The 12,788-nt window shown below is 49.8% G+C and overlaps 1 protein-coding gene across 1 annotated transcript in view; it reads left to right on the top strand.

The window, feature by feature from the left end:
* The window catches only part of DNAH9 (dynein axonemal heavy chain 9), a 137,106-nt gene extending 124,615 nt beyond the window's left edge, over positions 1-12,491 (top strand). Inside the window, exons 67-68 of the mRNA XM_066200303.1 lie at positions 6,909-7,298; positions 11,520-12,491. Of these exons, the coding sequence (XP_066056400.1) occupies positions 6,909-7,298; positions 11,520-11,747 (618 nt within the window). The 3' untranslated portion in view covers positions 11,748-12,491. The remainder of the gene's footprint in view (positions 1-6,908; positions 7,299-11,519) is intronic.
* Positions 12,492-12,788: the final 297 nt, after the last annotated feature.

Consider the following 12,788-nt stretch of genomic DNA (forward strand, 5'->3'; position numbering starts at 1 on the left):
CTCCCAGTGGGGTCCCTCCAGAATGGCAAACCCCAGCTGGTTCGGGATAAAGATTTCCTTGGAGAAAAGTGGAGAAAAAACCCTATTTGTTTAACAAGCCAAGTATCCACAAGCATAAAAAATGAATAATGTGAAACAATGAAACCTCTGGCTGTTTGAAGAGATGGAAAATTCAGAAAGTCCTTGCCGTGGGTGGCAGCTCAGCTCTCCCAGTCTCTTCTCAGTCCCTCCGGTGCTGGAAAATGCCATCCTGCGCCCCAGTGGGACACAGGTGTGACCTCCCAGTGCTCTTCTGGGTTTTCAGTCCAGAGCAGGTTTAAAGTTCCAACAAAAAAACAAACAAACAAAAAAAGCCCACCAGTCTAGGGAACTTCTCTGCCTCAGCTAGCTAAAAACCAAGTCAAAGCACAGGTGATCTCTGTCCTGCTGTCTGTCCGTGCTGCAGACAGCACAGTCCAGGAGCAGAATGAGGAGTGAGGGCAGTTTCTGAAAACAAACCCCACGCTTCTTCTTTCCCCCGCTTCACTCTCAGAACCAGTCTGAAAGGTGTAGAACTTCATATCCAACACAAAGAGATCAGACAACTGGGGATATAAGCATCATGAAGTCACCCCGGGACAGAGAGTTGGAGAATAAAGTGGGGTTTTATTAGATGCCTTCGATAGATGCACCTTGGGCAGCCAAAAGCCTCCCAGAGGCTACACCCAAAATGGATGATGCTCATGAGTTCTTCCGATAGATAAAATTTGCATATCAGGGGTTAATTGTCCAATTACAGCTTCAAGTAGTGAGGTAATTTACCCCCAGTTTGCTCCCCCTCAATTCACTTTTGTTTGTACTTTTTGGGGCCTGAGGCTGCGGTGTGTCCTTGGATCACAGGCACAGAGGGATTGTTTTGCCTGCGCAAAATGTGAAGACAGTTAAACTAACATTTTATATGGAGTTTCGAGCTATGCACCAATGCAGTGCAGGATCTGAAAAACATAAAAGCTAAAACCTTAAGGCACCATCAGTAGGAGAGCTGGCAAATCCTGCAGGGTGCTGCTCAGGGAATAACAGGGGTCACAGGGAGAATGTTCTGCTGGCTCCACGGGGCTCGCAGATGGCTTTGCAGTGACACGGTGTCCCCAGGCACACACAGCAGTGCTCGGCTTTTGGGAACAGGGCACAAGCACTTCTGGCCACCCCAGATTGTGCCACAGCAGCAGCAGGTCACTCACAAATTGAGACGTGGCCTACTTAGAGGGGAGCCAAAAATCACACCTTTTCATAAAACCTCCGTGAGCGGGGGGAGCTCGGAGCAGAGTGTCTCAGAGGCACAGGCTGAGCTGAAATCAAAGACTGGTTTTATGTGAAGGCACAAAATGTCCAGAACTGTAAGAGAAAAAGGCTAAAATCACCAGGGTTTGGGGAGAGGGACAATTGCCCTGGCTGGGTGTGAGCCGCGTGCTGGGGAGTTCCATGGAGACTCTGCCCCAGGAGGGGATGTCTGTGTCCCCTGGGTGTCCCCTGGGTGTCCCCTGGGTGTCCCCTGGGTGCTGGCTTTGCCACACCAGTTAGGATGCAGATTTCTGGGAGTGAGGGAGGGCTGTGGTTGATGCTGCATCCTCTGGTAGGAGAAGTCACCTCCTGCATCCCCCCCAGGCACTCAGTGGGACAGAATATAAAAGGCTCTGACTGCTCCTTAGGGGATGAACCAGAAAATTCTCAAAACCTCGTGCCTACAGGCCCAGATTTAGAAATGAACGCAGGGTTTGATCTGAGACCTTGGACAAGGCTTCCAGATCTGGAGGCTAGAAACAGGAATGTGGATTTGTAGTTTAAGCAGAAACATGTTAAGCTAGGTAGAGGAAAGTTTTAGGGTTTAAAGTTTAAGATACAGAAGTAGTTACAAAGGCAGTAAGAAGTTTTAAGGTGTAGTTCTGTATGTTTGTGTGTTATATGACTGGTTAGGAAAGTCCTCGCTGCAGCAAAAATGTCTAAAACAAAATAATTGGGTTAAAGACACGAACATTCTTTGTGGCAGTACTTTATTGGCCAATAAGTCTTTAAAAGGCATTGTAACTAGAGATGTTGTGGCCTCTGACTTAGGCAAAGACGTTCTCACCCCTCACGAGGCTGTAGAAGATCAATTATGCCTTAACACATCTCTCACTGGTTCCACCTCTCTTGCCCAATCCCCATGGCCCTGAGGTGGAATCACATCTCAAACCTCTCATCTCAAACCTCTCCCAGGGGCAGCTTGGACAAGAAACCCTCAGCTGCCCGCCCTGCAGGAGGAGGGGCAGGCTGGGCTGGGGGTTTGGGCACCAAGCTGCTCCCAAACCCCAGCCGCACCCTGGAGCCAGCAGCTGCAGATGTGTCTGCACTGCAAGTGCTGCTGGCGCTCGTTAAATCGAGACATCCTGAACACTCGTGGTGGGTCAGTGTGTGCAGCCCGTTTGGAAAGAAGCTGATATTTATGTAGTCAATTATCATAAACAGATTTCTCTTATTTTCTAGCATAAGGCAGTGGAATTGAAAATTCCGTTTCCTGAGACAGGTAAACAGAAGTGATTTAATGTTTCAATCCCAGAGCCTCCAACAAGATATAATTGTGGCTTGGACAATGTGTGGCAATTAGATTTAATGTGGGGAAGAATATGCTGCTTAATATTGGTAGGGGAGCGAGGGGGTGCATGGGCTTAAATAAGCCACAAACGAAATTACCCACAGGAATCTGTAACACGGGGTGCCAACCTCTCCCCAAACAACCCTGCCACAAATCACGGCAGGGAGGGAGGTGGGATCTGCAGAAAAGGCTCCTCAAAAGGGCTGCAGCAGCCTCAGCCCCTGAGCTGGGATTCAGAGACACCCTGGGGCCGGGACTGGAGGAAAACTGCAGAACAGCAGCATTTGGCCTTTCTTCACCTGGTGTTCGCTGCAGGGACACATCTGAAGGGTCTGAGAGGCCACCAGAGGGCAATTCACAGAGCCATGGAGTCTGGAAAAGACCTTGGAGGTCACCAAGCCCAACCATCACCCCAGCAGCACCACCACAGCCTCAGGTGCCACATCCAAATGGGTTTTTGCGCACTTCCAGGAATGGTGACTCCCTCCAAACGTGCCCTTGGCAGCCTGTGCTGATGCTTGACAATCCTTAACGCGAAGAGATTTTTCCTAATAGCCAATCTAAACTCTAAATGTGCCTTGGTGCAACTTTAGGCTGTTCCCTCTTGTCCTGTCCCTCGTTACCTGGGAGAAGAAACGCCTGGAGAGGTGCTCACCATGGCCAAAACAATGGCCCCGGCTGTCACATCCACATGGGGGTTTTTGGGTGTTTTCAGGGTACTTTGGCTCAGTTGGTGCTGATGGAACCGCGCCGAGGCTGTGGGTTCAATCCCTGGACAGGCCGTTTGCTTGAGAGTTGGACTGGATGATCCTTGAGGGCTCCTTCCAGCCTGGAATGTTCTGCCAGCCTGTGGCTGGTGACCCCACCCCTGCTCTGGGCAGCCTGCGCCAGCGCTGTACCAGCCACTGCCTGAAGAAACCTTTCCTGATCTCTAAACCAGCTCTCTTCTCGCACAACCTGAGCCCAGCTCTTGTGACTGCAGCCAAAGGTCACATGTGGGTCCCTGCAGAGCTGAGTTAGGACCCAAAACCCTGCTGGGCATCCCTCAAATCACCTCCCACACTTTGGGGACCACGGAACAGCCAGAGGGGGCTGGTGGCTCCTTCTGATGCTGCCCTGCCTTGACTTCTGGGCCTCACACTGAAGAAATCCTGCTTTAATTGCCCTTCCTGACAATTAAAGAGCTGTTAAGGCTCCTTGCTCTCTGGGGCTGGGGGCCTCAGAGCACTGACAGCACTCAGAGGAGGAGAGTTTACAAGCCAAAGCCCCACGGAGCTGAGCAGAGGATAAATCAAGCCCGGAGAAAACGAGGGTTATTGTTTTTAACTGACTGAAGGATCTGCCAAAAAGAAGGCGATTTGGAAATGTCACGCCTAATTTGAATGTTTGAATAATTCATGGTGTCGTCCTAGCTGGAAAGTGATTGTTTGGTCCAAAAATAGGAGACATCCCATTAGGAGGAAGAGAAATTGCAATAGACTGGTAGCCATCAGAAATAACTGGCATGTTGCATTTCAAAGCCCTTTGTTCTGGCTGGCTTGGGTGGAACCAGAGGCTGGGCTGAAGCACTTGCATGTTAATGTTGTACCAGCCTCGTTTTTTTTGGTTTTTCGGGGTTTTTGGGGGGTTTTTTTGCAAGCAGATCCTCTGGTTTGCAATTTGGGTGAAGGATGAGCCTCCAAAATGAGGATAATGTATATTGTAAAATAACAAAGAGCAAATTTTGATCGGCAAGCTGGGGCATCAAGTGAAAATAACCTGAACTGAGGAAACAGTTTGTGCCTATAGTGTGCTCGTCTTGGGGGAATGGCTGCAGGCTGATTAGGATTTCCTTCAAGGGTGTCTTTAAATGGAAATTACTCCCAGCGTTTGGGGGGAAAAAAAAAAAAATTAAAAAGTAACTTGAATAATTTCTGATGCACTTTAGTATTCAGCATCTGAAATGCAAATTTATGTATAATTGTGTTTGGACAACTCTATGAGATTGCTGCTGGAGATGCTTTGAACCCTCACAGGAGACTCGAAGCATGCTTGAGTGCACAGGCTTTAAAAATTGCTTTTCTTCAAGCCTTGCTGAGAATTACATTTGCTAATTCATTTGTTTCCTGAAAGTAAAACTAGACATGATATATGATCGAGGGGGGGGTGGTCTTTAAATCAATTTGGCTGGTTGCACACATTCTGCCATGTCCTTACCCACGTCTAAACACTTCCAGGAGCACAAACTCCTCCTGTTTCAGAGTCCTGCTGTGGCCAGTGCAGGACTTTCTGTTCTTCCTGCGTGGTCTTGCCATGGTTTTAGCCCAGCCCACTGATAATTCCTCTTTGTGTCCAGTTTTTCCTGAGGATGGAGATCACGGGAGGTTGTTCCTCATGTTTTAGCGTCAATTGCAAGTGCTGCTTCTTGCAGCTTTTTATTTAACCTCATTTGCTGTTTGAGCTTCAAAACCCATCCTAAACCTTTTGTACTCAGGATTTTCTCTGTCCACCAGAAATCTGCTCTCTGTGGGGAAACCCAGCAGGTTTTTTGTGCACATCCCATCTCCTCCCCTGCCACGATTTTGCAGCAGGGTTTGGGGAGAGGTTTGAATCCTGTGTTAGAGATTCCTGTGGTTAATTTTGTGGTTTATTTGCATCGCCTCCGATATTAAACAGCACGTTCTTCCCCACGTTAAATCCGACTGCCGCACCCTGTGCAAGTCACAGTTATGGAGCTGGGCTTGGTGACATTGAAGGTCTTTTTCAGCTGTCACTGTGACCCACAGGGCATGGTCAGCACGGGAACAAACTGCAGAGATCTTTAACTGCTGGCCTCTGACAGGCATGGCCAAACAGCTCTGGGGGCTGCTTTAAGAAGATTTCAACATTTGCTAAAGCTTCCTGGATTTTTGTGGCCCCAGCAAAGGGCACCTCTGCTGACCTCACGGCTGGAGGCACTGAAGCCCTGGGATAGAGCAGTTGGAATCTTTTAACGTGAATAGACTGACCCAATTCCCTCCCCCTTGTTCTCAGCAATGGCTCAACTGATTTCAGTTAATCTTTCCAAAAACACTTAGCCCGAGGCGAGGAGAAATTGTGAATCAGATGAATTTCGGCCAGATGATAAGGGAACAAAAGGAAGTGTTTACAATGGAGAGCAGTGATGGACATTATCTGAGGTGTTGTACCCCTCCAGCTGAGCACAGAGCGTGCAGAGATTTCAGTTGTGGAGATCATTCCATAGCAGGGAAGCTGAGCTGGCATTTGCAGGTTTTCTCTTTGTGTCCTACTTGGCTTGAGAGAGCCAGAACCACAGAGGAGTTGGTCAGGACATTGCCTGGTCCAAGCCGATCCCGAGGGACAGTTCTGGACCATGCCCTGGTGGGTTTTGAACATTTCCAGGAATGGAAACTCCACAGCCTCTGTGGACAACCTGCTCCAGTGCTCAGCCACCCTCACGTTGTCTCCCAGTGGAATATCCTGGAATTCAGCTCTCCTGGCAGAGCTGATACAGGTTTCTAAAAGCTTTAAAACTAATTAATTGCTGCACAAAGGAAAAGTCAAAGCTCTCTCTTTATCTCACTTGGCTGAATCATATCTTACTTTGTTGTGCTCTTTCCCTGCTGTGGAAGGAGCTGTGATTACATTTGCAGACAACACGTGAAGTCAAAAGGAAAATCTTGAGCTGCAGAGAGGTAAATGAGGGGAGGAGTGAGAGGAAGTGGTGGAGAGGAAGGGAATAAAACTTGACATAACAATTATTTGGACAGTTTCAGAGTAGATCATCAGAAACTCCCGTGTCCTGCCCTGGCAGTGAGTGAGCCAGGGGTTCCTGGAACCTTTATTGTGGCATCAGCCTCCTAACAGGGTTTTACAGAGCTAAAGGATGGCAGCAGCTCACGTCTGCCAGCAGCAGCCAAAGATCTCTTTGTTACAGAGCATCTTGAAAGTTGTCCAGCCAATAACATATTGTTAAAGCTTACAGACAATTATTTCACCAACCACTGAAAGCACAGGTACACCTGCTGCAAACAATGCTTGCTTGTGTGCTGTTAACAATAAACATTATTAAGTTTAAAAGTTTCTACTGTGCTGCTAAGCATTTTTTTTCTGCAGCCATAAAATCTATCCTAGCCAAACTCAAGGCTCAGATTATTGCTTCATGTCCTTGCTCGCTGTACTGTTGTAACTTTTCCTACTTTCAAGCATTGCAGTTACAGCTGATTCTAAATTCTTCAGCTCTTTCTGTTTCTGGGGCCTGCTTCCACAGATTTCTAAAAGCCTTATAACCTTTAATCTTCCCCACATTTGTCACCAGGGGGAACTGACCATGACCAGCGACATGGAGACCTTGCACAACTCCCTCTTCCTGGACACGGTGCCCGAGTCCTGGGCGAGGAGATCTTACCCTTCCACGGCCAGCCTGGGCTCGTGGTTTGCCGACCTCCTGGCTCGCATCAGCGAGCTGGAAGCCTGGACCAGGGACTTCTCCTTGCCCTCCACGCTGTGGCTTGGCGGGCTCTTCAACCCCCAGTCCATGCTGACGGCCGTCATGCAGACCGCGGCGCGGAGGAACAAGTGGCCCCTGGACAGGATGACGCTGCAGTGCGAGGTGACCAAGAAGAGCAGAGAGGATTTTGCCAGTGCTCCTCGTGAGGGGGCCTATGTCCACGGGCTGTTCATGGAGGGAGCGCGCTGGGACACCCAGGTGAGCTCTGCAAGGCTCTGGGGTTGAGGGAGAAGCTGCAGGGGTGGCCTCGCAGCTCTGATCTGACACTCGGCACTTATTTCACAGGATTACAGAATCACACAATCACATGCAATCACAGAGTCACACAATCACACACAATCACACACAATCAGAATCACAAAATCACAGAATCATCAGGCTGGAAAAGACCTCTAAGATCATCGAGTCCGACCCAGCCCTGACACCTCAACTAAACCCTGGCACCCAGTGCCACATCCTGTCTGCTTTAAACACACCCAGGGATTGTGACTCCACCACCTCCCTGGGCAGATCATTCCAGTTCTTTATTATTCTTTCCATAGAAAACTTTTTCCTAATATCCAACCTATTTGTCACCTCCCTCTCTGCCATGGTTTTCCATGAAGGATAGGAAATGAGGGAAAGCTGTGAGTTCCCTGGTGGATGCCATTCCATCAGATATCCTTGGGGAGTTCAAAGCTCCAGGCTGTTTTTTGCTCTGGAAATGACCTGAATTGGGTCTGGGAAGCCACGGGGAGCGTTGGCAAAGGCTCTGCTGGGAGATGGCCGTGAGGATTTCACATGGGTCAGGTCGCATCTCTGCCCTCCTGCGCTGGGCTCTGCTCACAGCAGCAGAACAGGGACCAGCCCTGTCCAGCTGCCAGCCCTGGCCCCACAGCTCCCTGGCTGTCCCCTTCTCCAAGCCCCACACAGCCCTTGGCAGATCACAACCCCTACCACTGGATTTCTGCTGCCCTAAAAACCTGACAGAAATCAGCTGGACACACCGGGGCAGAGAGTGTTTTTAAGAATTCCCGATCCCGAATAACAAATTCTCCATTTAAGAACATTCCGGTGCCTGCTGTTGTGTTTTCTTTGCCACTGTTACTAGAAAATGAGTTCTCTCTGGGGTTTACCCACCTCCAGGCAATGCTGGAAGCGAAGAGTGAGAGGTTTTGGTGGTGCAAAGCCAGAAATCTTTGGGAAATACTTGGCCTCTCCCCTCTGCCTTCCTCCAATAATAACTGGCATGGGTGATTGCATCCAGCAACGGGATTTGTCTTCAGAGACCATCCCAACTCCAGTAAACGTGTTTTGCTGATTACATTTTCCTTGTGATTGAAGGATACTGAGCAATTATGTTCATGGAGCCATTCATAATCTCTGGGTATCATGCTTCAATTTATTTCAGAAAGGAAAAGGATGTTTTTATGGGTTGCTGCTCGCACTGAAATATCATTTCTACCTAGCGGAGCTATTCATTTTACCTATAATCCAGTGAGTACCAGTGTGCATTAATGGATGCAGGACTTTTAAAACAGGTGCACAGCTCTTCTGGGTTGTACTCCTTCCGAATTAATCCTCTGATAAAAATGGCAGGCCACGTTTAGAAGAATTCCTCTGGGGAACACCTCCACTTTGAAAAGAATATTTCACATTTAGGTTGTTCCTCAAAACAAAAAAAAAAAAAGGGAAAGAGTCCTTCTGTGTTCTGCTACTCACATTTTTCTATTTATTTAAACATTTATGTTTGCCCTTGGGTGTCTTAAATTTATAAAACATTCATTACAAAACAGCAGGCAGCTATTAGATGAAATGAAACTAAGCAGATTATTTTGGGTGCAAACGATCTCTTGCAGCAGCCCTGTTGAAGTCACTGGGACTCAGTGGCAGTCAGAAGGATGCTGTGGCTGGGGACACTTGGAGACAATTTATCTCAAGCTGCTGACTGATTCTTGGCTTTCCTGCTCTCTGCAATAGAGGGTTTGATGCCAGGAGTGTGCCCTGCCCCTCTCCAAGGGGGTTGGAGCGTGGTGGGAGGAGGGCAGGGGTGGGTTTTACACCACGTGTGCTCCGCGGAGCTTTGGCAGCTGTGGACAGCACGGCCCCTGCCGTGGAACCACAGGATCCCAGACTGGCTGGGCTGGAAGGGACATCTGAGATCATCTCATGCCACCCCTGCCATGGCAGGGACACCTCCCACTGTCCCAGGCTGCTCCAAGCCCCAGTGTCCAACCTGGCCTGGGACACCTCCAGGGATGGGACAGCCACAGGGCAGGGCCTCACCACCCTCACAGGGAAGAGTTTTTTCATTCCCCTTGTCCAGCTGAAGCCACTGACCCCATCCATCACTTGGGGGGCAGCTTGGAGTGCTCCCTGCTGGCTCCAGGTCCCCCTTCCTTCCCTGCTGGCTCCAGGTCCCCCTTCCTTCCCTGCTGGCTCCGTGTCCCCTTCCCTGCTGGTGACCACCACCAGGTGACTCCATCCCAGAGGCAGCCGGGCCGTGCCGGGGGTCCCTGGGCTGACTCCAAAGGGACTGTGGTGTGAGGAACCCTCCCCGTGCAGGGATTGCAGGGCTGTGGGTCACAGGCTCTGGGTTTGGCCCCACCTGTCACCAGCCCCGGTTTGTGACAGCCCTGTGTGCCCTCAGCCCCGCTGGCACGTGGCACTGCCACTCGCAGGTGCCTGCTGGCAGTCTGGGACAAGCAGAAGGGAAGGATCCTTTCGGATCTGAGCTCTCCAGGCACAGAACGGTGGGTTTGTGCCACGAGAGCTGTGCTGCTCGTCAGGAGGAATTGCTTTCGGAGCAGAATTAATTTCTGACGGTGAGAGCGATAAAAAGATGCAAATGAGAATCAGCCCAGACAAAACAAAATGATATCTTACACGGAGGTACCTCGGGAAGATTTCAGCTCTTGTTAACCCAGAAACAGGTAGAATATCTCCTGGAAATTTCATTTGAAGTATTCTCAGCAGTAAAGAGAAAGAAAAAATAAAAGAGAAAGACCTGATCAAAACCCAGCCTCAGAAATGAAAGGTGTGGATTTAAGAAGAGTGCATTAAATGTTTCATAAATAGCTACTTTGCAAGGTATTATACAAATTATTTAATGTTTGTTCAGCACGTTGGAAGTATAAAATCCTAAATGAGAGTTGGATTTATCTTAGCTGAGCAGAGCACATGGCATTAGTACAATTAAACCGAGGTGTGTGGCGACAGGGATGATTTTTCTTCGCTCATTTGCAGAGCTAAATAAACTACTGGAGAGGCTGAATCTCACCCCACAAGTCTGAAGCGAGAGCATTTGGGATAATGATGATATGTGAAGCTCAGCTGCAGTGAGAGGCAGTTTCTTTAGTGCTTGCTGAAAAGTTTCGTCTCCATTTCCCTATTTGTTTTCATTTGGTCCCTCTAGCCTCCATTAGGCAGTTTTCCCTGGAAATGGATTGATGTGCAGGGTATTTTATTGTCAGGAAGAGAGAGAGAAGATGCCAGAGAGACCCAAATTAGAGAAACAAACTTGATTTCTTGTCCTGGCAGGGTTCTCTCCCTCTCCTGGGTTGGGCAGCCTGCTGGGCAGGGCATTGCTTGGAGGAGAATAATGGGACTTGATATTTAACGGTGCAATTCCCTCACAAAAGTCATTTTGAATTCTCTTGGTTGCATCCCTGAGAGTGGGAACAAGCCCGTGGTGCTTTTTGGGGCTGTTCTCCATTCACCCTCGCTCCCACCACGAGCAGCACCTCCCACCAGGTGATTCTGGTCTGGCAATACTCAGAGAAAGAGATGCATGAGAATAATCCCGGGATCACTGAGGCTGGAAAAGACCCCCCAGACCATCCTGTGCCCCGTCCCCACCTTGTCCCCAGCCCAGAGCACTGAGTGCCACCTCCAGCCCTTCCTCGGGCACCACCTCCAGGGATGGACACTCCAAACATCCCTGGGCAGCCCCTGCCAATGTTTAATTGCCTTTTCACTCTAGAAATTCCTGCTGCTGTCCAGCCTGAGCCTGCCCTGGCACTGCTTGGGGCAGTCCTGTCCCTGTTCCCTGGCAATAGGACAAGAGGAAATGGCCTCGGGCTGGGCCTCAGTAGAAACCAGGACGAGAGAGGCGAAACTTTGTTCATGCCGTGTCCGGACAGGGCCAGGGACGCTGTTCCCACACCAATCCAGCTCGGGTGTGAGGGTTTGAGCACCTGGGGAGAGTGCAGGCAGCTGGACCCTTGGGATGATCCCTGTTGAGGAGAGCTGTGGTGAGACACGGGGCTGTCGGATCCAGACCCTCCTTCCCCAGGGAGACTCACTCCTGATCCTGGGGAAGCTGTTTGCACCTCCCCAGCAGAAGCTGCCTGGAAATAGATCGCGGGGGCTCAGGTACATCAGAGAGCAGCTGATGGACACCTCGGAGATGTGAGCAGCTTTGTGTCCTTCTCCCCGCAGGCCGGGACGATCACGGACGCCAGGCTGAAGGAGCTCACCCCGGCCATGCCCGTCGTGTTCATCAGGGCCACTCCTGACGACAAGCAGGACCCCCGGGGCCTGTACCCGTGTCCTCTGTACAAAACACGCAGGAGAGGGCCGACCTACGTCTGGACTTTCAACCTCAAAACCAAGGAAAACCCTTCCAAGTGGGTGCTGGCTGGTGTGGCCTTGCTGCTGCAGGCCTGAGGCACCAGCAGAGCCTTGTGAGGTCTGCACATCCTTCAAAATGCCTCGGTCGCACAATTTAAACAGTTAAATGCTGGGATTAACCCAAACTCTGCCTGTCTGATGGACTCCCCAGTGAGGTCCGCACACCCCTCACCGTGCCTTTGTCCCAAAATTTAAACAGCTAAACTCTGGGATTAAGCCCAGTTGTGTCTCTCGGATGCACTCCCAAGTTATGTCCCCAGGGCTGTGTCTGTGTCCTGGGGATGTGACCCAGACAGGGCCTGTGAGGAGGTGACAGAGGTGCAGAGTGACACGGCCCAGGCTTGTGGCTGCTGTAAATCCATATCCTGTAATTCCTATGTTGCTGCACTGGAAGATCCCAGCCCAGACCCTGATGTACCACACCCAGGGAGCGCTAAACTTAAATCTGATTTTTCTTTCTCTTCCTGATCCAAAGTAGTTTTAAAATCAGTAGCCTTCTCCAAAGCGCTTAAATAGTGCAGCGACTCGGGAAATTCTCCAGGATTTATTCTTTTCCCTCCGTGAGTGTTGCTTTTTTCGTGTGGGTGATGTTGAAAGCTGGGAGGCGAGCAGATGTTGTGGTGATAAGCTGTGCCTTTGCTAACACCCCTGTAAATCTTGGAAACATTGAAAATGGTCTTAATATCCAATGTGCTTAATGGAACCCGCAGCGAAAGTACAGCACAGGGATTATTTAGGAGGAATGTGTCATGGTGATAGATACTTGCTAATAAAAGTAATTGTTCCTGGAATGGTCTCTGGGAGCTGCAGGTTTACTCACGGTGAGGAGAGCACGGGGGTCAGGTGGGAGGTGTTGGATTATGGGGGTTTTTTACATTTAGAGATGGGGCATTTGAGAGGTGTTTTAAAAACTTTACATACAGGTGCATGCTGTGTAAACCTTCTCTCGAGCTTTAAAAATTCTCCACAAATCCATTTCCCACAGGAGGAGCACACCCGTGTGGGTCACAGGGAGCTTAATTCCAGCTGGAATGGGAGAGCAGTGAGAAGTGAAGGGTTCCCGGTGCAGGGGGCACG

This window comes from Chamaea fasciata, unplaced genomic scaffold (genome assembly GCF_029207755.1).
Source record: "Chamaea fasciata isolate MVZ Bird 193981 ecotype frontalis unplaced genomic scaffold, bChaFas1.0.hap1 SCAF_19, whole genome shotgun sequence".
Lineage (NCBI taxonomy): Eukaryota > Metazoa > Chordata > Aves > Passeriformes > Sylviidae > Chamaea > Chamaea fasciata.